The sequence below is a fragment of the Camelus ferus genome, chromosome 7, assembly GCF_009834535.1.
Source record: "Camelus ferus isolate YT-003-E chromosome 7, BCGSAC_Cfer_1.0, whole genome shotgun sequence".
Lineage (NCBI taxonomy): Eukaryota > Metazoa > Chordata > Mammalia > Artiodactyla > Camelidae > Camelus > Camelus ferus.
This window is the reverse complement of record NC_045702.1, coordinates 22,813,001-22,840,692: the sequence shown is the minus strand read 5'-3', so window position 1 is coordinate 22,840,692 and position 27,692 is coordinate 22,813,001. Positions and strand designations below refer to the sequence as shown.

General features: G+C 37.1%; 1 protein-coding gene across 3 annotated transcripts in view; it reads right to left on the bottom strand.

The window, feature by feature from the left end:
• GRM8 (glutamate metabotropic receptor 8) overlaps positions 1–27,692 on the bottom strand; it is a 677,086-nt gene that overhangs the window by 121,602 nt on the left and 527,792 nt on the right. For all 3 annotated transcript variants that reach the window (XM_032483576.1, XM_032483575.1, XM_032483577.1), the window contains exon 8: positions 15,431–15,567. In XM_032483576.1, coding sequence (XP_032339467.1) covers positions 15,431–15,567 — 137 coding nt within the window. The remainder of the gene's footprint in view (positions 1–15,430; positions 15,568–27,692) is intronic.

The following is a 27,692-nucleotide window of genomic DNA, read 5'->3' as shown; positions in this document are numbered from 1 at the left end:
ATCATTGTTACCCTATTTTAGTAGGAAACCCTCCCGTAACTCAAAGGCCTATTTTTCTGTCTTTGGCTATCAATTCCTTAAATTCCTAGTTTTCCTGTTGGTTTCCAAGTCTAACCCCTAGGAGCAGAGAGCCTCAGTCACTGGAAGAGGGCTTTAAGTCATAAACCCATCCAGACTTGGGTGCCACATCTCCTGCCTCCATTCTGAACGGTCCCTCATTTCTTAAGATATTTGCTATATTAAGCAGTAAGGTTAGAAAACGAATGTCCCACCTGCAGTTATGTAAAGGAATGTCCACTGAAATTTCCACTGTAACCCACATTCTAAGTGATGACTTACTAAACAAAATACACTAAGTAGGACATCTTACACTCAGATACTAAACCCACAGAAAACTCAGCTGCCCCGTGGCACTACAGCATAGAGACTAAATATCCAAAAAATAATTTGGAAGTGACTTAAATATTGACTGAAGTTTCTCAGTGATTCCAAAAGATGAATCTCTATGTAACCCACCTAACCACGCACAAGTTCTCAAAATCTTTTGCACCCCTCTTGAGCACGGTTTCTTCCATAGAAGGTCTCTTGATCTCAAGCATTCATTTCTCATTCTCTGTCTGTCTATGTACCTTTGGCAATCTGCAGCTGCCTGGAAGACTTTCTTCTTTCTTGCCTCTCACAATCTCCCACCACACCAGCCCGTGTTCCTCTCTCTCTGACCCTCACTCTGGTCTGCTAGATACCTTCATTTCATTCTCTGATCTTTTCAGTGTAAACCAATCAAGCTTATTTCAATGATTCCTGATTCTCCCCTCATTCATAGACCTGATTGCAGACAGCAAAGATGTTTCCTCTTAAAGAGAAGACTAGTGTGAAAAACTCTTAAGGGTCTTGTATTCATATTGCTCCTGTTACATTCAAACAACGATAGCATCATAGAAGGTTGCTTTGACACTAAAGGAAATGATGTATTTACATATATTCCTGACAGAGGGAGAAATTTTTTTGGTTAAAGAAATAAAAGTAGTGAGACGGGAAGCAGGACAGGAGTTTGGCCAGAATCCTGTATCCCTCTGGGTCCCGCCTCTCGATCTCGCTCGTCCCACTCCCACTTAGCATCCTGGAGAAAGAATGGGAATAAAAGAAAGGACAAGGATGGGTGAGGGATGGCAGGGAAGAGATGGGTGTTTAGTATGAGGAATGCGCAACTGGTGTGGAGTAGAACATGGCTTAGTGTGTCTGCCGTGCCGAGAGTCGACTGTGTGTGTGCCAGGTGGTGAGGAGGGCAGAGGCAGCCGCAGAGCTCCAGAGCAGCTGCTCCTTTCTCTTCTTCCAGTCAATGTTAGAGAATCTGGGCTGGTTTAGGGGCAGCCACCAGGGAGCAGCAGCAGATGGCCGCCATGCTCTAGAGGTGCACTCTTGAATGGCGAGGGCTCCAGTTACCAAAAGCAGCTATTTTTTATATGCCAATAAATATAATCCACTGAAAGGCTGCAAAAAGACACATTCATGGAAAATGACCATTTTTTATTTGAGGCTTTCATATTCTAATTTTACTAGTATTTTAAAATTATATCAGTTCTAGGACAATTATTAAACTTAAAGAAATAAAAACACACACACATATAAATTTTCTCTTCCCTTCTCGCCCACTCAAGGGAGAAATGGTCAAGTGACAAACCTAGAAGGGAGTTTTCCAGATTCAACCCACATTTACTGAGAACCTACTCTGTGTGCCACAGTACCAGGATTTTCCATGGGCATTCTATTACGTGAGGTTCGCATGTAAAGTTCTTTTTATTAAGGAAAGGTAAAGGACTCCACTTCACACACACACACACACACACCCAAAAAAGTTGCAAAAATCAGAGGAAACTAAATATTAGAAGTTCAGAAATATTAGAAGTAAACATAAATACACAGGAAATGTATGCAAATCCAGTTCTGACTAATTTTATATGTACCTTAATATATGTAAAAAATGCTCCCACTTGGGAAAAGGACAAAGCTGAGATGTTTGCTTTGTTTTGTTTTGTTTTTAAACGTGATTTTGTGTGGCTCTTATTCTCTATACAACATGATTATGGCCCTCACAAATAATAGCTAGCAATTCTACAGCATTTTGAAGCTTACAAAGTATTCTCACTATACAAAACTCTTTTTGATCTTTAAGAAGATTCTGTAAAATAGAAGCCAGTGTATAACAGGAAGCTTCAATTCCTAGCTGAGAAAAGATTTCAGAGCTGTTAAGTGTGCTGACTGGAGTCGGCCTCTCTTCTGGAGCAGTGAACTTTTAATAAGCTAATGGCCAGCAAAGGACACCACCTCAAGGCTTTGCTGGGACACTGGTGGAACATGTCACCACTGGTCAACTAGTTTAACAGAGTTTTATGGAAAGGGCAACGCAGTTGGTATTCTAGGAAAAGAAATTTTTCTTGCCTGCCTTCCAGGGTGCACCAAGAGTGTCTATAATTTGTCAGCTAAACTAAAAGCTCAGCCCTGATGTCTCCTGAATTTGTTCACTAAGTTACTCACTTAAATGTGCAAAACTGTGGCACTTAAAGAAATACTAAAGATTAACGTGAATAAGATATTTACTTAGTGCTCTGTCATTAACCAATATTATAGAAAAGATTATTAACTCAATTTTGGATTATTGTTATCCCTACCTCAAAATTATGTACATTCCTGAAAAATGAGATCAGGTCAACATTAAGTTCAAGAAAATACTACAGAAGAGACTGAAGTGTTTTATAAAAAGAAAACGTGCTTATCCCATTTGAAGAACTAAGAAAAACTTGTGTTTGGGGTAAAGGATTTTTTTGTTTTATTTTAGTAAATAAGCCATAAATTAAAGACACGCCTATACACTAATAATTTAAATGATCAGGTAGCGCTGTTAAATTATGATTGTCCCTGAAAGCCATCTCTTTTTTACAGACTGATGGCAGTTCATCTTCCTAACGTCCAGTTGTCCTCGGGTCATTTCTTTACAGGGACTGATGCTAGTTATAGGAAGATATCCTCACTCAAAGCTGAGATCCAAATTCCAAAATTCGCTTTTTGAATAGATCTTCTGTGATCCCCCTTCCTAGTCCTTCTGTTCCTCATGAAAATCCTAAGACCCTCTCTCTGCCTCTATGCAGCCTGCCCCTTACCTTTAGTAATACCTAGCCTTCATTCTCCAGAACATTCAAGATCCTTCTAGCTTAAATGTGATTTTTTCTTTAAAGCTTTCTCCTATAGCGACCTTTTTCCTAAAATCTCTTTTCTCCTGCCTTCTCATTTATCTAGGAGTCATCATGAACCCCACGCTTTCCCTGGATTCCCATATCCAATCATTTACCAACTCACTCTTGATTCTACTTCTTTAACGTTCCTAAAAGCAGGCACACTGGAGAGGGATGTATATGCCTGTCAATTTCTTGTATGTTTCCACTTGCTGAGTGAACTTAAATAAGCAACTTATTGTTGATCCTGGTTTCCTCTTCTATAAAATGGCCGTACTTAAGAGTATCTAATCACAGGGTCATGACAAAGATTAAATGAGTTAATAAATGTAACTTAGGTGGAAAATTCAACTTAAGCCAACATGTCTCAGAATGAGTTTCAAGGAATATTAGTGCTACAAAATGCCCTTCAAATAAAAAAGGATTCACGGTTAAATCAATTTACTACACATGACACTCAATGCCCACTTCTCAGTCAGCCATGCTGCACATTAGCATGTCAAAGGGTCCACAAATTCTTGCAGGAAAACAAAACAAAATAAAAACAACTGTCCTGACATTTCCTAAACTTATTTGACCAGAAAGCCTTTGTGTACATATACAGCAGCTGTTTAAAATCCTGCAGAACCAGTATTCTGAGGAAGGCATTTGGAAAAATGCTGACTTGGACAAGAACAACAGTTATCAATTTGGAAGTTATTTCAGCTTCAGGTTTCCTATCGGCTGAGGAAAAAAAAAATTTTTTTTTGGTAAAAGAGACAACTATCTCCTAATGTTCAGAGTTATCACAAACTCTCAGAACAAGGAAACAAATGGTCCTGTGGGAAGCTGTGTCATCAGCGTAGTAGAACGGCATTAACTTTCTAAGGCCAATTCTTTCTTAACAGTCTCTTAAAAGATCTGGATAAAGTTCTATTTTTCATGCAATACCCAGCAATCGCTTAGCCAGCCAGCGACAGATGCAAAACTTCATCTCGGGAGGAAAGTTTAATACACGAACACAAACACGTAAAAACCCGATAAAGAGTGGGAAGAACTCTGGGGAGCGCCAGGAACTGGATAAGCTTAAGCCTGTTGATGGAGACAGGATCAAAATGAGATCACTGAGCCTGAGTTCCCACAATTCTACTTCCAACCGTAAAACCGTTTACTGCGTATGACGTAAAAGGGCAGTAAACGCTGTGGGCTGATTGCCTCAATGTCACAGGCTGAACACAACCAAATTTTTGAGGGCACAGCAGGAATTCTGAAATCATCTTATTTTTCTCTTTTTATAGGAGCAAGAATAAGCCTCGCTCACGTTTATGGCTCACACGTGGCCTGTTCTTCTCTCGGTGACATCCCCTAAGTCTTCACAAACACAGGCCTTAACTCTCCTTTTAGAGATAAACTAGCATTGCTCAGATCCCATTAGTCATTGCTGCTTAGCCCTGTTTGATTTCAGTCTAACTAACAGAATCAACGTAGCTTCCCTACAGCAGAGTCCTATTTTTAAAGCATGTTATACAAACACGTGCCTGGGAGAGCAAGAGGAAACTAGTATCACACCCGTTTTTAACAAGTTTTACACTTTTATTAGAACCAAGGTGAGCAGAACACCTAAGATGCAGTTATTAGCCTCTCCCAGTTTAGTTTTAGTTTTTGTAGGCTATGAGCAGTCCTGCTTCTTTAAAATAAATACCCCAAATTGAAAAAATTCACATACAGAAGACCTCTGACAGGTGAGGTCTACACTGTAGGATCATTTCTGTTGAGATGAATGATTGAGGCCTTATACTTTTAAATCTAAAAAAAAAAACCATGTAAACAAAACAGGAAAATGCATGTAATATAACTCTATCTCAAGTGTTCAATTCGAGAATATTAGATCTGGAAGAAATTTTAGTGAATAACTATGTTAAATTCCTAATGTTATAAACACAGAACTTGAAGTCTTAAATATTAAGTAATAAAGCGCAAATCTATCTCAGGATGAGTGAGAGCTCAGGCTAAAAACAAGTTTCCTAATTTCCAATTATGCTTTCCAGGTCATCGAAGAGCTTCCTCGGGTCTGTCTGCTAAGCCTATTTGTGCCTTTAACAACACATGAAATCACACCCCTGTCAAATATTTTATGGAGGCCATTTATAAAAATCAGCTGATTCCTTGATAAACTAGTTTAAGGACAGGCTAATCAAGGAATTTAATTCACAGTTGCCAAGCTTAAAGTGGGTTCCCACTAGGAGATCCACATAGCACATGCCAACTGCAGTGTCCTTGGAAATTCCTTCTAAAATTTTTACAAAGAGCTTAGATGAGTAGTCTCAAAGATCAGATAGCAGCTTAATCTAGAAGTCATGTCTGATTTTTAAAATCTTATAAATATGGCCTGAATGCAGAAAAATGCATGTACTGACAGATCTGACGGCTACAAAAGCAGTCAGATGAGAACAAGGTACAGCAAAGCCTCGCACAGTGTCACAACAACTTAAGAAATACAGGATAAGAACAACTTGAGGAAGTCTTGGAAATTCAGGGAGAGGTGGGATTTGGTGCACAGACAGCAATATTAGTGTGATGTTGATAGAAGGGATGGAAAGTGAAGCACAAGAAGAACGAGCATAGGTCTGTTTTCACAGACTATGGTGTTAAAAGGATGTAGACCCAGGTGGTATTACTTTTAAATGAGAACGTTTCCCCTTAGACGCCTTCGCTGTGATTGTTGTAAGTGTACTGCAGCCGAGGTGTCCCTATGCCAGTGGTAAAGGATCTGAGGTGTATGCCGCAGCAAGAAAGCTTCTTTAACTTATGTTCTAAAAATATTCTCTATTAAAGGGTTAAATATAACTTCTAAAACTGTATCAAAATGATACAGTAGCAAAACGATTTGGTTCAGTTCTGAGACAAGACATCTCCCTTCCCTGCTGTTTCTCTCTACATACAATTCAACAAATATTCATGGCAGGTTGATGCATAATTATTTTGCAGGTGTCCTTCAAACAGTGAGTAACTCAACAAAGTGTGGTACACCCATGCCATGGAATCCTACCTAGCAAATAAAAGGGACTCAACAATATAGATAAATTTTGAGAGAACTATGTTGGACGAAAATAAGCCAAACCCAACAGATTATGTACAATATGATTACATTCACATACTATTCTTGAAATGACACATTAATAGAAATAGATGTGGCCAGGTATGAAGGGAGGCATTTGGTTGGAAGTGGGTATGGCTATTAAGTGACAAATTAGGGGATCCTTGTGGTGATGGAAATGTCCTATATTTTGAGTATAGTAGTAGATACATGGACCTACACAGGTAACAAAAATGTATAGACACACACACACACACACACACACACACGTAAAACGGGCGATATGAACAAGATTGGTGGGCTGTATAAATGTCAACACCCCGCTTCTGCTGTTACACCATAGGTTTTCAAGATGTTATCATTGGAGGGAAAATGGAGTAAGGGGGACATGGGATCTTTCTTTATTATTTCTTACAAGTGCACACGAATTTGCAATTATCTCAAAATAATGTTTTATCAAAAAATGATTTGAAAAAGTGATTTTAGACCAAGTAGTCACTACTAGTAAAATTAAGTTGTTTTTCTGTGTCCTGGTTATATCTCTCTGGTGTGTATTTACGGATTTAAAGAAAGGACATGTTTTTACATCTCATCCCCTGAGTTTATACACAATTGCACATTTCTACAACTTCACGTGGAGATAAGGATCCACGATGTCAGTGAAATTACAGGGACTTGGGGAGGATTCCAGCCTCTGGCTCTATTTTCCTTCCTTAGTGAAAACTTTGAGAAAAGATGTCATGTTAAGCTTTTGATTCAGTGAACAGACATATTAACTTTTTTCTTTATGTTTCGTGCTCTTATCAGCTACTGACCTCTATCTGCAGCTGGGGGCTACATATTTTATTCGTATTTAATACTTTTCAGTTCTTGCTTGTAATTCTTTTGTACAGTGTAGATTTTATATAACACTGATGTGCCCACCGAGCTTTCAAACACACCCGAGGATACGGGATTCACATATATTTTAGTAAATCTACCGTAAGAAAATGATTTTCTTACCAGTTATTCCTCTATTCTACATTATCATTTTATGTTTAAAACCGTAATTTAACCTTACATATTCTATTCATCACGTTAAAATTGCACTTACTTTACTCCGCCCAAGTTACAATAAGGATTAAAAGACCATTGATTATCATTTTTATTACTTTATTATCCCCATAAAAGTCTAGAGTCACCGTCTTCCTTTGCCCTCTTTGGTGTTGGTATAAAGATACATTTTCTATTTTATGTGATGGTCCCCTTTAGTTGCATTGTATTCTTCGATTTTCCTTTTCCAGTTTGACCGCTATCATTTTTTCCAGCTTTCTTTTCCCTTTCTGTGTCATTTTCATTCTTACTTATTAAAATAACTAAGCCCTTAGGACTTTTCCTATTTTTCATTAATAAAGGTAGATTTGTGTGTGTGCCCCACTTACACTTTCCCTGATGAGCTACTAGATTCCCTGGATACTATTAGATTACCCCAAAAATCTGCCTCCAATTAGGTCCAGATGACTGAATCCAGCTTCTCAATTCTTAATCAGATTAAATCATATTTTATACAGCACCATTGTTTTGTTCTTAAAATATCAGCATGATTATTTCTTACTCTATCGAAAATCCCAGATGAATCTCTTGATCATAATTATTGATGGGAAAATCAAACTTGACATTAACTATAAAATGCATCAACTCTTTTTAGCCTTTCTTTCCAATTTGTTCACTTTGTGTGTCTGTTCTTTTGTTTATCCTGTGATAAATGTATCTTAGTAAGTCCTTTTAAATAGTTTATGGAACCAAACTCAAACCAAGCAGATGGGCAGATAAGACAGAGAGAATCTGTCAATTAGGTAAGACAGGAATGGAGTCTTAATTGTGGCCTCTGCTAAGTGATGGAACAACCTCATCTCCAGACAGCCAGCTCTTTGCTGCCCAAAATATTTACCCGAAGTTAAGAGCTGAGACTATCTCTACTGAAGAGCTCACTGTAGCCTAAAGACTATCAACTTGCTTTCCAACAGTATCTGAGACTATTAGAAATGTGGCTTCAAGCCATCTTTCTTCATTCCCTGTGATATTCTCTCCCCAGATGGTCCTCTGTTCTGGCAGCTCAGGATCACACTCGGTTGCCTAAATAAACTGGCCCTTTTCTACCTCCCTATGAAAACCTAGTCAACACTCCTCATCTCCATCAATGCACTTATAACTTACACTGTGTGCAGGAGAGGCCCGCATCTCTAATAGGTGTGCATCCCTAGCTCAGAGGTGACACTGGGGACTGAATCCAAAACCCTTCTGAATCATTCCAGCACCTTTTGGAGTAATGGTACATTGGAGACACTTTATTCTGGAATGAATGGATAGATAAATGGATGGAAGAATGGATGGATGGATGGATGGATGGATAGATGCTTTTACATGGCCTAAACATTCTTCCAACCATTTCTTGGCCACCAAAGTAGTTGAAGATCCAGTTTGAATTCAACAAAATTTATCCAGTCCCTCTACTCGGAGGTAATCATTGCATATTTTTAATTAGTTTGATGTTTAATGTACACCTACCTAATTATGCTTTTATTATAATTGTTCAAGTATAAAGTTACTTTTAATGGGCAATCATTTGATATCTGGAAGTTTGTTTTATTGAACCTTAAGCTCCTCAGTGGCTTAGCATCCTTCCTGGTCGGCAACAGTCACTGAATAATCTGTGCACAGGCCCACTTCCTAGTCAGTAATCTTGGATGGTTGCTCCATATTAAGTCAGTATTTAGGAAATACCAGCATATTGTTCATGACACATTCGAGAAAAACTTACTGAAGCACCTACTCTGTGCTAACAAGGATGTAGTTAAACTTTAATCACCCTGATATTTGCTCAATGTGTTAAAAAATGAACTCACCAAACACTTATTTTCTCATAAGCAAAATATAATTACTGACCCCAAAATGACTTATTTTGAAAAGAACAGATTTGCATCTAGTGAACAAAAAATATAGTTTTGACAATTAATCATCTTGTTAACACGGCAAGGAAGCAGAATGAAAGTCTTTTCAGAACAGAGTATAAAGGCAGGCACTAGAGTGGCATTTAAAGCGCTATTGGAATGTAGTGAAAGGTCTCAGAGACTTGACTTCACATTCATATTCTGCAAGATGGAAAGAGCTTCATATAATGCTTGTCTCATGGTGTGAATCATCTTTTATAGGTACTGACAATCATATGACAGAGCATTTTCAAATGCAGGCAACTTTGCAAATGAGGAAACAGAGACAAAGAGAAAATGCATGACTCCAAAGAGTCCAAGCAAAGAGGGGGTCAAGGGTCCCCTCGAACGTTGTTCCAACTCCATCCACTCCACCCTCTACCTCAAGACTATGTCAATATTCTTCGTTATAGGAAAGCCGTTCCTCAGTGACATTAGTGAATCTAATGATTTTGGTTAAAACTGTGGCTGTTTATCCAAAACAAAAAACCCATGAGGCCACTGAGGGGACTCAGAAATTCTCTTTCTGTATTTCAAGCAAGTTGAGGAACTCCCAGGATAGCCTGTATTTGATGTTATTATTATATTTGATGTATACAGATGACTGACCATCCACAGGCAAAGATACATATTCAGTTAATATATCATGCTATAAATACTGCACGACAGCACACAGGGAAGATGGATTTAATTGGGCTAAATTCCATTAGAAATTTGCTCAAGCTTCTGGTGGTCCCCAAAGCATTGAGTCACGGAGCCCACTTTTTCTCATACCAAAATAAATATTTTGGGTGTGTCACATAGGCACAGAAAGGTTATCTTAGTGCATGCACCTCTTTTTACAGTTACTCCCTACTCAGAACATCAAGATAAAGGCAGAGGAGACTTTTCATATGTGGAATTTTGGACTGCAGTACCCATTGCAGGTCCTCTATAATAGGCTAGTTATCCAAGCAAAGCAAAACAAAATTATTATTACTATATTCATGTAACACATAATATATCACAGGCAGAATTGTAGAATCTTTGAATATGCAATTTCCCACAATTATCTCAACAGCTCCATAAAGTAGTTATGGTTGTTTCATATAGTTGAAGGATCTGAGACTAAAAGAGGTAAAATAATGTGCCCAAGGCTCATGAATGGAAGGTTGGAATTCAAACATCTTTCTGACTCTGAGGTCTTATACTTGACCACTACATCCCAATGCATTCAATCTCCATAATAAGCCTATTTTTATCCCCACATAACAGATGAGAAAACTGAGACTCAGAATTCAGGACCTTGTCAAGAGTTACTTTCTTTTATGGAGTGGCCCACACAAAATTAAATGAAGCCCTTCTCCTTTAAATCCCCCTTTCCAGTTGACCCGGTGCTGCTAACTGTGCTTGAGACATTCTTATGAAGTGACTATGCCTTACTATTTTTTGTTTATCTTCAGATTATTTACTTGAATAAAAAAAAAACAACCCCAATGTTCATAGTAGCATTATACACAATAGCCAAGACATGGAAGCAACCTAAATGTCCATCAACAGATGACTGGATAAAGAGGTTGTGGTATATTTATACAATGGAATACTACTCAGTGATAAAAAAGAATAAAATAACGTCATTTGCAGCAACATGGATGGACCTGGAGATTGTCATTCTAAATGATGCCAGAAAGAGAAAGAAAAATCCCATATATTACTCCTATGTGGAATCTAAAAAAAGAAAAAGAAAAACGAAAGAAAAAGGATACTACCAAACTCATCTACAAAACAGAAACAGACTAGCAGACATAGTAAACAATCTTATGGTTACCGGGAGATAGGGAATGGGAAGGGATAAATTTGGGAGTTTGAGATTTGCAAATGTTAACCAAGATATACAAAAATAGATAAAAACAAATTTCTTCTGTTTAACACAGGGAACTATATTCAATATCTTGTAATAACCTTTAATGAAAAAGAATACAAAAATGAGTATATGTGTATATATATACACACACATATATGCATATATATGCACGACTGGGACATTGTGCTGTATACCAGAAATTGACACATTATAACTGACCATACTTCAATAAAAAAAGAAAACAAAACAAAACAGCAAAACAAGCAAAAATATTTGTCTCATTCCTACAGTAATCCAGAAAGAGCAGCTCTGGTTGGAAGGATAAAAAAGTCCTCGATTATTTTAGGCCCATCCAGTAACCTCCATACACCGTCTCCCTGCAGACTTGAAGCAGCATATGGCTGTTCTTCGTGCAGTTCAGGCTTTGCTGTTTTCTCTGAACCTCTAGGTTACAATATGTTTTGTGATCACTAATAAGGGCCACCTGCCTCTGGAGAGCTTCAGCCTAACCAAATGGAGAGGCTTAATTGTTCAAATTCACTCTCAGGTAGACAATATGCCCTTCATGCGTGGACTGAGATTGCTGAATAGAAAACCTAAATCAAAATAAACAATTATACTAACTGACTGTAATTGCTAAGTTAAGAACATATGTTAGTTCCATAAAAAAGAAAAAAAAATTGGACCAAGAGACAATGCTTTGGAGGAAATAAAACACTTCATAATTTTCTAGGAAAAAAAAAGAATAAGCTACTTGTTTTAAAATTTCTTTCACTCCATTAAGATATATTTAGGGCAAATTTGTTGCACTCATATATGCTTAATCATACACTCTTTGTGCACAAAATTATACTATGGTTGAATTCAATCAGAAAAACTGGCTCTTTGAAAGTAAGCTGAATTCAATCCAGTAACTGGCTGATAAAGGCTTACCGTTGAGAGTGTGAAATCTATTACAAGTCTGGTTTAATAGAAGGAGAGATGGAGTACCTGGGGAAGAGTGCCCTCCGCTGCCCCATCACAGCGCCCACCAGCAGTCAGGCCAGATTAGGAACCTGTCTCTAGGCTGCCAGTGCAAACCATGGACACAATTTCATCTGTGCCCCTGCCTCATTGCACCAGAATTGCTGGTCTGCATGTCTGTCTATCCTTCCATTCTGTGAGCGCACTGAAAGCAGAGTCCACATTTTCAATTCTAGTCCCAGCATTTAGCACGGAGCATGTACACAGAATGAATTTATCCAACTCATTCAAAAATAACTGCCTAGTTGACAATACCTAACCACAGGCTACGACAAGAAAAGGAGTTACGCGCTAACCTTAAATAAAGGTTACTTTTTAAGTGTAGATACATTTGATAATGTGCTAAAGCCAATATAAAAGACAGGCAGAAATCATGGGCTATGGGGACAAATGGTCAGGATTTTAAATGAGGAAATTCTGAACTTGTGAAAGCAAACAAGCGCCTCTTCTAACAGGACCTTGACTTCTCTACTCAGCACACTCATTCTCAGATCTCCCCTGGCCATGTAGAATCATGAGACATTGGATTCATAATAGGTAATGTCTATGGATTTCATGTGGGCCAGGCTCTAGACTAAGAGTTTTATTGTATTATTTCATTTAATTCTTATTACAATGGTTTAAAGTAGGTGCTACTAATGTTTCCATTTTACAGATGATGAAACTGAGGCAAAGCACTTGTTTGGTGCCTTGCCTAAGACCTAAGCAGAACTTTACTCAGCTGGACACTTTCTAAGCAACCCCTACTCTACCTTCAAACTGATGACTGATCCAGTTCCCATGGAGATACAGTCATTCTGTTCATTCTGATAAAATTCAGAATTCAGCCCTTGACTTATGACCTCTCCTCACAGTATAACCCACTCTCTTTTCTTCTGAGAGTTGATTCTCTCTGTTTCAGTGAAGCTAGCATGGCTATCTAGTTACAAACAATCATAGTCATGCACGAGGAATAATTCTTACAAATTGTTTTGATATATTTTATGAGCGAAAACATAGAAATAAACATAAAACTTCTCATGCACCATAAATGTACATAAAAGAGCAGCTTGAGATTAAACATAAAGTTTTATAATAAATATAAAACGTATATATAGAGAGATATGTGTGTGTGCATATGTGTACTTGTGGGTATAATTATTTTAGTTACCTTCATATTATATATTAGCACCTGTATTTTCAACCATTGAATTTTGTTATGTAAATACTTAATCATAACAATATAAGCAGTTTGGCATTAATAAAAGTCAGATAAAAAGGTGCTTCCCTATTTACCCTTATCATATGTTCTTTGTCCTGTTTCATGACAATTTATTTCACATAGGTCCACTGTCAAAGGGTTTCTGCCAAAAAGCCATTGGTTTTCAAATTGGCATCAATAAGCTGTAGCCTTATCAAAGCTATGTTTTGATAAATGCTAATTTGGGTTGCAAGACAACGAGTGAGATTTCTTCAGGCTGCTTCACATAGTGAGCTATAGACATGTGGTCTTACAAAGGACAACAATAGTTGCAAATATAAGCTATCTTTTTGCATTGTTGAATGAGGAACTGTGATAATAATCGGGAAGTCATTTCAGAGACAATAAATCATAAATATCCCAGTTTTGTTATTTCTCATAATCTGCGTCTCTGCTGAGAACTTTGGTGACTGATGCTGCATAAACATAGCACTTCAGGGGCTATACTTAGACCTACGGGGTGAAAAATGTATTAAAAATGTCAAATTGATGTCTGTCTTTCAAATGGGTTCAATCACAAGAAATCACATCCACATGTGTAACACACACATAGACAAGAATGGTACCTCTCCCCCACCTCGTGTATGCCATAAATTTTTACCTTCCAGCTAGGATAAGCCATAGCTAGGAAATGAACTTAATCATACATTTAGGAAATGAACTCGATGCTCACACTGTTATCGTAGATTTGAGAATCAAGAAGAGGAGACACTCTTATTAGAGGGAAGAGTGAAAAACACACAAGAACAGTAGAACAGTGGAAGAATGTGTTTCTAGTTTATTTGATGCATTCTAAAAACACCTGGTTGCCTAGAGTGAAAACACCCCTGTTGGAGTGAGTCCTCGGCCACCCAGTTCCTGTAAATAGTCCCATATTACACCCGCACGAGAGATGCTGTATGAATGAACTTTGAGCTGTAGCTGAGACTACAGGGCACGCTCCTTATTTCTCTATATCAGAAGAAGCCAGTGTGCATGGATAGGACACCACTGGCTTTTAAAATATGAAATAATTCCTTCCAGTGGTACACAAATGCAGCTCCAACCACCCCTGCATCCTTGTCACGCAGCCACCGCCAGCCCTGTGCCCTGCAACTTCCTGAGCCTCCCTTACCCCTCAAGTTCAGGATTGGCTTCCTGCTTGAGAGCCCCTTGTGATTGTTGGCTGCCAGAACCAGGCAGCTCTCTCCAGTGTCCTCAAAGACCCCTCTCCTCGGAGAGCATCTCTAGACACACCTGCTGGAGTTCCTCCACCAGCCGCCATCCCACGAGCCATTCCTACTTGGTCCCAGTAGGAGGAGATAGAGCCCCGGGTGGGTGGTGGTGGTGGTGACAGCATGGCACTGGGCAAGTAAATGCCCAGCTGCCTAGACCCTGGGACCTTGCTTCGAGCTGGGATCTCCAAGTTGTCCTCACATGGCCACTTGTAGGAAATGCAAAATCTGTGGGCCTTGGGCCTTAATGACACCAATAGGGGACAGGGGCAGCTGGCAGTCCTAAGAGCTGTTGAAAAATCTGAACATCACTTTTGGGTGCATTAAATTTCACTGGTATTGTGATTCAAAGAGGTAATGTGAATACAGATCATGTTTCATTTCCATCCATCAGATGTAGCCGTAAGATCTCAACATAAGGTGTAGCAAAGGTGGAATCCACTAATTTTTAAGCCCCAACTTTATCATTCATGGCACACTTTGTCATTCCTCAGCCCCAACACACAAACACACATACACACACAAGCACACAGAGTACAAACTTTTGAACAAGTGAGTCCTTCAGAAAAGTGTAAAATTTCCCTAAATGTGTATTTAGTCACTGAAAAGGAAATGAGATCTTTCATCAAATCCCTACAGATATCAAATTTCTCCACAGACATTTAGGACTTGCCATAACATTTTAAAGTTGAGGAAGGAGCAAATCATACATTTTCTAAAAACTTATTTACAGGAAAGTCAATTCTAATGAACATTAGTAACATTGTATACTTAAAGATAAAGCATCTCTCCTTGAGAACTATATACATAAATACAAGTTTATAGCAATACTTGCTTTTAGATGAAGCTGATTGGTCCAGTGCCCAATGATTCTGTATTCTGTACTTTTGTTGGTTATTTGATACTGGAAGATATCATAACGTCCAGGAGCATCTCCGTTTTCATTAAAAGTGACGGGTGTCCCAGCACTACCTATAAATGTTTGGAAAACAATGTTAATAACATTTCAGCAAGATAGGCCACTGGGCTTATTTTTCACTAAGAAACAGTGGTAGATAAAAATATATTGTGCATAGTAAGAGATATGAAGATTGTCATCCATACAAGGTCATTCTTGATAGCATAATATCTCTGACAAGAAAAGAAGCCCAGACGTACCTGTAGGAAGAAGATGTGCTTCGTTACGCACATTAGAAAGTAAATGATGAGTATCCAAATTAGGCAACCTACAGAATGGTTACATAAATAAAAGCTGATAGGCTGGGTATCCAACGCTGGCTACAGAGAATGACAGTTAATAGAGAAGGGTGTAAACGTCTTGAAGCAGAACAGTGAGTGTACAACATGAACTATGAACAGCAACTCAAAATTGGCAGGAGAGCGTCCCAGCCAGGTTCCCGAGAGTTTCACTTTGCTCTGACTTGAACACCACTCTGAAGCAGCCACCCTACTCAATTTCTCTTCTAAGCCTCTCCTTTTGCTGCCTCTGCCTGAGAGTCTATCAACGACGCAGGCTACTGTTGGGAACTTCTCAGGGGGCGAGGCAGTGATCTCTGGGAATTTCTGACTCTGCTCAGATCACAAAGTCCCCCCAGTTAACCGTTACAAGTGCGATGGTGGCAGGGAACTGGAGGCAAGAAACATCACCTTTTCTAAACTCCCATTTCTCTCGAAAGCTTCCATCTTTTTCCCTTCATAGCTTCTGCTCACTTTTACTTTCCCTCTTACTAACTTTTACATAATCACAGGTTTTCAGAGTAGAAATGGATCTCACCCTGGATGTTTTCGTGCTCCATCTAGCCTCACTATCTGTGTAGAACCTCCTTTTCTCTAACAGGCTTTAGATGCTGCCTCACCCCACCTCCTTCATCGTCTTGCTCTACTCTCTGCTATCTTGACAAATTCACCTGACAGCACTCCCTTTCTTTGTGCCTGTCTCTGCAGGTTCCCTTCCCCGAGTTCTCACAGTATTCCAGATTTCATTTCTATGCTTTACTAGACAGTGTCCCCTTCTTGCTATCTCTTTTCCAAATTGTATTCTCCAAAAATATATACTACGAAGAGTTATAGTTGTCAACTCTATGTATTTCCATCTTATAATGTGTTTCCTATTCTACTCGTAGAGTTTTTAAACCAATCATGGCCAAATCTGAAAACATTTATCAAACGAAATGGGCGACTTAAGGCAATAACTTGCAAATAAATAGAATCAGAATCACACAGCAGCAATTAAGGCACTTTCTTAGTATTTCATGGAGACATGTCTAATATCCTCTGTTCTCTGGAATCTACCTAAAAGCTGAACACAGTAGAGAGTCTTTGATGAGATACCTGGTATCTGCAGAAATTAAGGCCACAAGAGATGGCACAGCATGGAGGAAAGAGCACTGTTCTGAGAGTCAAGAGTGGCACGTCCACCCTCACTTCACTTCTGCATTTATTTTCACAACTTGTGCATGTTCCTTTTTCTTCTCTTGTCACAGAAGGACTTAACAATGAAAATGAACATATTTTGAAGTCCTAAAAGAGCTATATGCATTCTTATTATAGTTCATAGGGAAATGACTTTATATATAAATTGATTGATTTTATATATAAAGCAAGAAAGAAATGAGAAACTTGGGAATAAAATAGGAGCTCTCCAATCAGCCATTATCTTAACTACTCCTTTGATACTCAACTGGAGACCCACGTGTCATGATCAAAGCCTTTTCTAACTCCTAGCGACTGACCAGGTTAGCCTTTAATTCCTCAGATTCCTCATCTGTAAAACGGAAGCAACACTGACACTTTTCTCACAGAGTTGTTATAGACATTAAATAAACAAATATTTGTCAAGTGCAAATATTTGTCAAGAACAGTGTGTGGAGTAACTGGGGACAGTGGTGATGACGATTCACCCCATACGTATCTCCAGTACACATCAGTGCAGACGAGATGCTGAAAATTCTTTAAGGGGTATCTAGACCAAAGATTATGGAAATTCAAATGGGTAGGACATTACTAGGTGGAAAAAATGCTTATCAGTTATGAATTTACATTAACATCATCATCAAGTCCTGACATTTATATATCACTTCAAAAATTCTGATGTCATACACTCCATGAATAAAGGAATATTCCCTTTTCTCTAACTAAATTCTCCAGTGTTGCCATATCCCTCACTGAATGACTCCTTATCTCCTGCAACAACAGTCCTCGTCTTTTTTTTTTTATCATAATGGTACCCATGCTAGAAGACTTCCACTTCTGTAACACGTTTTCATGAATGTTCTCTGGGTAATATGTAATTCCTAGTGTGCCTGCTGTTTCTGTATCTTTTTCTGCCAACTCAGGAAAATCTACAGGAAAACAAATGAATGAGAGCTGTCTGATCACAAAAAATAACTGTCTAACTTAAATACTTCAAAATCATTATTATTAGAAAGTTACGCTACATCTGGCATTGCACTAAGGGGCAACATGCCAGAGTGGTTAGAAATGTGGGTTTTGGAGCCAGGTTGTTGGATTCAAACCCCAGCTCTGTCACTTATTAGATGTATGATCTCAGATGAGTTACTTGATTTCCTTCTACCTCACTTGGCTCATTTTTAAAATGGGCTAATTGTAATTCCCACCTTAGAGGGATATGTGAGGATTCAATGATTCAATATACAGGAAATAGTCAGTGAATAGTAAGCATTATCTAAGTATGAACTGTTATTTCTTTTATTGTTTTACAGCAATCATGACATGTAATTCTTTCTCATTTCTAAACATGTTCTTCAGTCTTTCCCTGTTAGTAAGAAGCTGAGGACTGTCCCTCCATTCAATCAAGTCAAACCCTAAGTTAAAACCCCACATATAACTGAAACACAAAGAGTGAATGTAAACTATGGAATTTTGCTAATAATAATGTATCAATATTGATTCGTTAATTGTAACAAATGTACTACTAATAGAAAATGTTGATAATTCGAGAAACTGTGTGTGTGTAGGTGTGAAATATAGAACTGTCTGTACTATCTGCTCAATTTTTCTGTAAATACAAAGTTGTTCTTTAAAGAAGTTTAAAAAAGTAAGAGAAAAAAGATAAAATTATTTTCAGTAATACATTTTGTGTAACCCAGTATACGCAAAATGCAACCAATATAAAAAATATTAACGAAATATTTTACACCTTTTTATAAACCTACTCTTCAAAATCCTGTGTATACTTTAAACTTACAGATCATTGCAATTCAGACTACCCATATTTCAAGTTCTCAGTAGCCAGCCAGATTAAACAGTGTAGGTCTAAAAGACTGACCATTTCAGCAGTCATTGCTCTTACCCTCCATTTATTGGGGGAAGACGTCCCTTGCTGAGCCTTTCTGATCTGGCCTCCGCTTCAACCTCAACTGGACTGAACCCCCTTCACTAGTTTCTCCCCTAAAGAGGTGTGGATCCATCCAAGTCTTACCCATGGCTTAGTGGATGCCAGAACTGGAGGTAAGATCCTAAAATAAAATTCAAACTGTTCCACTGGTAAAAAACAAACCAACAAAAAACGCCTCAACATCAAAGCCGTTAACGGGTCCTGTCTCCAAAATGTTATTCAGAATTTTTCTGTTCTCTCCACTTCCTCTTCTCTGTGCTGGCCCAAGCTCTCCCTGAACGCGTAGCCAGTGCCCTGTATTCACGGTGAGCAGCAGCAATCCACCCTCCGCCCTGCGGCCAGAGTGCTACTATGAAACTCAAGTCAAATCATACAGCTCCTCTACTGAAAATCAGGCAGTGGCTTCCTGTTTCACTTAGAATAAAACACAAAATGTTTATCATGGCCCATGGGGTCTTGTTATTTCTCCAATCACGCATTTCTAGACCTCATCTACCCTGGGCTTCTGTCTGTTCCTTAAGCACATGGAGTTTGTTCCGTATCAGGACTTTGGTGTCTTGCTCTCTCTTCTTCCAGTGTTCTTCCCACTTGGATCTTTGTATGTCTGGGTCCTTCTCATCATTCATATCCCAGCTCAGATATCACAGAGTCAGGCCCTGTCGGATCACCGTATCCCAGTTAACCTGTTTCCTCTCCCTATCACTCACTCTGACACTCATTAGTTATTTCCTTCATAGCACTTATAAGTATCTAAAGTTGTGGTTTATCTAACTGGTCGCTATATATTATTAGGTTATAAGCCCATGACTGTGGAACATTTTTGCATTGTGTTCACCACTCTCTGTGTAGCAGACCATTGGCTGAGCATCCAAATCCACATTCTCCTATTCCTGGGCACATAGCTGGCTTACAGGCCCTGTCTTCCCTGTAGTTAGGTGTGGCCAAATGATTAGCTCCAGTCAATGGAACATGACCAGAAGTGATGGGACCACCGCTGGGTCTGTCTCATGGAAGGACTCCTAGGTGGTCTTCTGTGATCTTTCCCCCTCCGGCTGGTTGGCATGGAAGTGACATGCTGGGCACCCAGGGAAGCTACGTGTTGAAGGCACAGCGCTTGTATCAGCCTGGGGAGCTCGGGAGAGCTTGGAGTTGGTCCCTGCTAGTGACCTGTTCATCCAGCCATCCGTCTGGCACCATTGCCTGAGTGAAAAACAAACCTCTGTCCCCTTCTGAGCTATCATCGTTTGTGAGGCTGCTTCTTACAGCTGGTAATCGTAACACATCCATACCTAGAAAAGTAGCTTATCAATGAATAGTTATTAAATAAACAACTAAAACTGTATTAAATGTGGAAATGAATGCTTCACTTAATATCACAGTATAAAGCTTTAAGAATAATATGGAGTTTTATAACTATCAGACACATTGGCATCGATCAACCACTGGTTCCAGATTTTTCTTTAGTGTGAATACTTATTACTGCAGGGTGGGTACGTGTAATAAAAGGTGGAATCCAGAATGTGAGATCATATTCCAAATTTCTCAATTAAGTCTTTGTGCTCATTTGCCTCAGCTAAAACACTCACTCAATAGGATGTTTTCATGGGGAAAAAAAAACCCCTAAATATAAAAGTTTTAAAAGCATGAACCTATTTTAGGAATTTGGGGTTGAAAACAGTTTTCTTTAACTGATTATTTTGGTGTATGAAATAAATAGGACAAGGAACATAATAGAATGTCATTTCCAATCCTCTCAGCCAACCCTCCTTCTTGATTTTTCCATCACGAAACTGAACTGACAATAGTACTTTCTCTTGTGGAAATGTCTTTCTGATCCTTTCATTCAAGGTGCTTTAAGAATGAGAAGTGCCATTATCATTCATGAACAACACTATTTGAGAGGTAGAAACACAACCTATAATCGCACTGATGGTACTCAAACAAGCTGACTGAAAGTTTAAAATAAGACAAGATCCATTATTTAGTGATACACATTACAGGGAAACAGATGAACGAGGAGATTTAAATAAAATCTTGGGTAAGAAAAGGGACTGGAGAGACTATTAAAATATCAAATGTCTGGTTAAAGGAAAGACATGGAAAAGAATAGGTAAGAATTAGGCAAGATTAAGTAATACATTTTAAGAAGAAATTGGGAACAAACCAAAGTATGTTGCAAAACTCTGATTTCAGTATATTTTCATTCCCTGACAGAAAACTTCTCTTTATCTAGAGTATGTTAAGCACTTTATTGTTTCTTTTCAGGGGGTGAGTATTTGATACTTTATATATACTTCTTGGTAGGCATGACTTTCATTTTATAAGTGTTAATTAATCATTGTGTTTCTCACAGTGATGAGGATATCTATGAAGAAGAAGTGTCTATATGTGAGTGTGTGTGTACATATATTCTTGCCTTTTCAAATATGCTGTGTACTAGGTGGAGGTCTCCGACTATCTAGTCTGAAGTGTTGCTGAAAAAAAAAAGATGCTTTCGTCATCTGGATTTAAAATCGTCCAATGTATCCATTTGTATAATGAAAGCTTACTAGGAGCTTTAAAATTTTGCTTTTGACATTTGCATTTTTAACCTACCAATAGTTGAGTTATGGTGCAAGCTCAGGATAACAATTTGACTTTTTTTTTTTTTACTATGTTGATAATCGTTTTTTCAGCACTGCTCCCTGTTTCCAACTGACTACACAGATACTTTCCTTTTATACTAAGTTATGGAGAGAAATGGGACTTTTTATGGCTTTTCACTCCTATTCCATTAATTCATTTGTTTGCCTTTGACCCAACATCATACTATGTAAATCACGAAAGATTCATAATAAGGCTGACTGGTATGGCAAGTCCCCATTCTTTACTCTTCTTTCCCATAAGTGTTCTGAATTCTCTTTGCTTTAAACTCTTCTGTATACAATTTAGAACCAACTTTTTAAGTTCCCTGAACAATCCTTTTTAGATTATGATTGAAAAATATATGACATCTATAAATCCCTTGGGGAAGATCTGGTATCTCTGTAACATCTTCCTAACCATGAGCATGAGTAGTTTTTCGGTGCAGATCTTGTCTTGGAAGATCTAGTGTGGCCTTATAATATTCCTTTCACAGCACTTAGCCATTTTCTGTAGACTTTCTGCTAGGTGATTAACATTCTCTGGTGCTATTGTAAATTGTGTCCTAAACTATACTATCTACTGTTTCACTGCTAGTATATAAAATGCAGCTGATTTTTGTTTTTTCCTGAATTAGTGTTTTGTCTGGCTCAAGAGTTCTCAACTGGAAGTGATTCTGTCCCCCAGGGGACAGTTGGCCATGTCTGGAGGTATTTTTTTGGTTGTTGCAGCTGGGGGAGTGAAACTTACCAGTGACTAGTGGAATTGGCCAGGGGTGTTACTACATGCCCTACAATGCACAGAACAGCCACCTCCAATAAACAATTATCTGAAAAACCCTTGCAAAAACCCTCTTATTATGCTTAAGGATTTATTTCTATGATTTTTTAAAAAAATTGTGTGTAAAAGAATTGTTACACCTTGCAAATAATTATAATTTCATTTTCTCCTTAACAATTCATATGCCTCCAAACTTTTTCTTTCTCCTTTTTAAAATTCCACTGTCTAGAACCTTCAATGCAATTTGGGCATGAAGTGGCAAGAGTAGATATCCGTATCCTTCTTCTAACCTTAAAAGAATATTTCTCACATTCCTCATTTAGGATTATGTTTGATCCAGGCATTTTATAGATGTTCCTTATCAGTTTAAGAAAGTTCCTTTCATCATAAATGAATTTTTATCATGTATACATTTTTAATGTTACCAATGCATTTTATGCATCTTTTGAGACAATCTTTTTTCCTCTTAATCTGTTATTGTAATGAATTATATTTACACATTTTCAGTTCTGTCATGGAAGCTTGGGATGGATTCAACTTGATTTCAATATTTTTTTGCATTGTTGGATTCAATCAGCTAATATTTTATTTAGAATCTTTATATTTATACTCATAAATAAGATAGATTCATAATTTCTCTTTCTTATAGTGTCCTTTTTTTGTTTTGGTTTCAGGGTTATACAGGCCACTTAGAATAAATTGGAAAATATTCCCTTTTTTTCCTCTCTGCAAGAATTTATATAAAGCTGCAATAATATTGTCCTTGAAAGTTTTTATAGAATTCACCTAGAATCACCCCAGATACCATTAAGAGAGTGAAAAAAATCAATTGTGGTATATGGAATATTCATACAGTGGAATATTACACTGCAGTCAAAATGAATGAACTGCAGAGACAGCCATAAATATGAATGAATCTTAACAATGTAACACTAAGTGAAAAAAGAATGTACCAAAAATACATTTTACAAAGGTAGAAGTGATTAAAAGTTTTAATATTTTTATGCTTTTTTTGGGGGGAATACATATATAAGATATCTATTTTAAGAGGTACGAACACTGGCTATTTAGGAGGGATGAGGGGTGGGTTGGTGATAAGAATGTATGTTTGGATACAGATTTTTGTCACAGCGTAGCTTTGGGGGGCAGGGGAGTATTTTCATAGATGTTTATTACATTATTTGAAATAACCAAATAACTGAATAACTAACTAAATAAATGACAGTGAACCTTGCATAGGACAATGATGAACATGTGTCATGGGCCAAGAAACCAAGAGAAAAGAGAAAAAGAGAGACAAAGAGAGAAGGGAGAGAGGGAGGAAGAGAAGGAATAAGAGAGCAGAATGAAGGAAAGGTAGAAATAATGAATAAAAGAATGAAAGAAAAGACAGAGATCTACATTAAAAAGTATTTTAAAAGGAAGGGTACATGGAAAGACAGTGCTTTAACAGTTGTGTAATTCTGTGAATTAGCTGAATGCTATACTTAGCTTTGCTATTATCCCCTTGGAGAATACAGATCTTCCGTGTTGGGCTATGAACCCAAACAAAATAGGTCATACACAGAATCATCTTCACCCATTTCTCTAAAGTGGTTTTTCTATATATTTTTAGATTTAATATTAGTCAAGCTTCTGTCAGAATTCCCAGTTTATACAGTATAACTGTCTGGGATTAGAATTACACTATGTATTTAAGCCACTTTTAACATACAGTCTTTCAATGTATTTCAGAATGAATATTGTGGTTAATATTTGCAGAATTACTATAAGCCAATCAAATACAGATAATTATGTAGGAACAGATTTCAAAGTGTCTGAGAAATGGATAAAATATCAAGCTAGGAGAGGTCTACTCATTTCTGACAATAATTTATATATTGAATTAAAAAAGGATACCAAATCATATTTATTTATTTATAATGGACCTAATTTTCTGTAATTAAACAAACTGTCAATGTATATTAGGCCACTGTGATAAATGTGAATTGTCTATGTTACCATGGTGATTTGAGGTGTTTCTAGTCTATGTTGCATACATAATGATTTGGTGTATAAGTAAAAGAAACAGTGAAATATATATATATGTAAAAAACTCATAAATTAAAAAATGAAAGTATAGTTTCATATATCCCTTTCAGAGGCTGACCTATTAAACAGATTAAAATAATAAGTATTAAATAATATATTTTATTTCAAATATATGTGAAATATTTATAAAAAATTATTTGTGCCCGAATAAAGTATGAATAATTATCATACAGTAGAACTCTTAATTCATATTCTCTGACCACTATTCAACAAAGCTGAATTTTTTAAAACATTTTTATTGATTTATAATCATTTTACAATGTTGTGTCATATCTCAACATAACAAAAGCTATATATGACAAACCTACTGCCAGCAGAGTACTCAACGGTGAAAAACTCAAAAGCTTCCCACTAAAATCTGGGACAAGACAAGGATGCCCACTATCACCACTCTTACTCAACATAGTCTTGGAAGTCCTAGCCACAGCAATCAGGCAAGAGAGAGAAATCAAAGGGATCCAAATTGGAAAAGAAGAGGTAAAAGTGTCACTATATGCCGACGACATGTTACTATATATAGAAAACCCTAAAAAGTCCACACAAAAACTACTAGAGCTGATCGAAGAATTCAGCAAGATAGCAGGTTACAAGATTAATGTTCAAAAATCAGTTGCATTTCTTTACACTAACGATGAATCAACAGAAAAAGAAAGTAAAGAAACAATCCCCTTTAAAATAGCACCCAAAGTAATAAAATACCTAGGAATAAATCTAACCAAGGAGGTGAAAGAATTATACACAGAAAACTATAAACCATTGATGAAGGAAATTAAAGAAGACTTTAAAAAATGGAAAGATATTCCATGCTCTTGGATTGGAAGAATCAATATTGTTAAAATGGTCACACTGCCCAAGGCAATCTACAGATTTAGTGCAATCCCTATCCAATTACCCAGGACGTATCTCACAGAACTAGAACAAATCATAATAAAATTTATATGGAACCACAAAAGACCTAGAATTGCCAAAGTATTACTGAAGAGAAAAGACAGAGGCTGGAGGAATAATTCTCCCAGACTTCAGACAATACTATAGAGCTACAGTCATCAAGACAGCATGGTATTGGTACAAAAACAGACATATAGACCAATGGTACAGAATAAAGAGCCCAGGAATGAACCCACAAACTTTTGGTCAACTAATCTTCAACAAAGGAGGCAAGAATATACAATGGAATAAAGACAGTCTCTTCAGCAAATGGTGTTGGGAAAACTGAAATTTTTAATGAAAGTTTTAAAAAGATTAAAAAGTTAAAATAAGACCAAGGAAGACAAACATCAAAAACTCCTACTAAAGATTCAGAAAACACAATTAAGTGCTTATGTTAATTAATTCTTGAGACAAAGAGAACTAAAACTAAAAGTATATAGCAATATTTAACAGACTCCTATATATTTCAAAACTAGAAGATATGGCCAAGCCTGCCCTCAGAGAGAAATTTAAAAAATTAAACATTTTTATTGTTGCACAAGCCCTAGATGTATTTATAGAAAAACATTTTTACAATCTTGAAATGACAGATGGCTTTTTAAGCACTACTAAGGAAATAATTGATAATTTTAACAACATAAAATTTTAAATTTCTGATTAAAAAATTAAAATAACAATCAGCCTATCAAAATGTAACAAAGGATTATATTCTTAACGTACAAGGAGCTCTTGTAGATAATAAGAGAAATTTAGCACTCCAGCACAGCTGGGAAATAAACAGAAAATTCTGAAAAGAAAATACGTACTATTATAGTAAGCATATGTTCAATAGTCCATTTAACTAGCAATAAAAATATCAGTGAGATATGAATGTTCACATTTGCTCCAAAAATAAATCTTATAAGTGAAGGTACGATAAAACTGGTGGGATTGGTATAATGGTGTAACCACCATGGAAAAGGATCTGGTGATTCCTCAAAAAGATGAACACAGTTCCTGTATGATCCAGCAATTCCACCTCTAGGTACATACCTAAGAGAACTGAAAACATGTTCACATAAAAACTTGTACACACATGTTTACAGCAGCACTATTCATAGTAGCCAAAGTGGAAACCACCCAAATGGACATTGAATGATGAATGGATAAATGAAATGTGACATATTCATCCAGTACTCAGCTATAAGAAGAATGACTGGTGCTACAACAGGCATGAAACTTGAAATCATTATGTTAAGTAAAGAAGCCAGTCACAAAAAGTCACATATTGTATGATTCCATTTGTATGAAATCTCCACAACAGGCAAATCCATAGAATCAGAAAGTAGATTCATGTTTGTCAGGGGCTGGAGGAGGGACAGAATGGGGTGAGGCTATAGATAGGCATGGAGTTTCTTTCTGGAGTGATGAAAATATTATGGAATTAGTGATAGTGATGATGGTTACACAACTTTGTGCTCAAGCTAAAACCCTCTAAATTGCATAATTTAAAATGATGAATTTTGCAGTATGTGAATTATGTCTCAGTTTTTAAAAATTACAGATGAACATATAACATTACCTAATTTTATCCTATTATGTGTAATATAGATGGAGAGAGAGATGGATGGATAATGGACATATGATAGCTGATGACAGATAGATAGATAGACAGACAGACAGACAGACAGACAGACAGACTAGGATATCGGTACATATTTTAAAAGATAAACACCAAAAAATATATCTTTGGTTAGTGAAGTGAAAACTGATCTACATTTTCTTCTTTATTATTTTATCTATTTCCTGCAATGAATGTCTTAGTTTTATTAAAAATCAAAGAAACATATAAGCAGTATATGGTATTTGTCTTTCTCTTTCTGACTTAACTTCACTTAGTATGATAACCTCTAGGTCCATCCACGTTGTGGAAATGGCATTATTTCATTCTTTTTTATGGCTGAGTAGTATCAAAGAGAAAGACAAATACCATATGATACCACTTATATGTGGAATCTAAAAAAATGACACAAATGAACTTATTTACAAAACTGAAACAGACTCACAGAAAACAAACTACGATTACCAAAGGGGAACAGGGGGGGTGGGTGGGAGGGATAAATTAGGTGTTTGGGATTTGCAGATACAAACGACCATATACAAAATAGATAAACAAGGTCCTACTGTATAGCACAGGGAGCTACATTCAATATCTTGTAATAACCTATAATGAAAAATAATATATATGTGTATATATACAAACATATAACTGAATCACCATGCTGCACACCAAAAACTATCACAACACTGTAAATTAACAATACTTCAATTAAAAAAG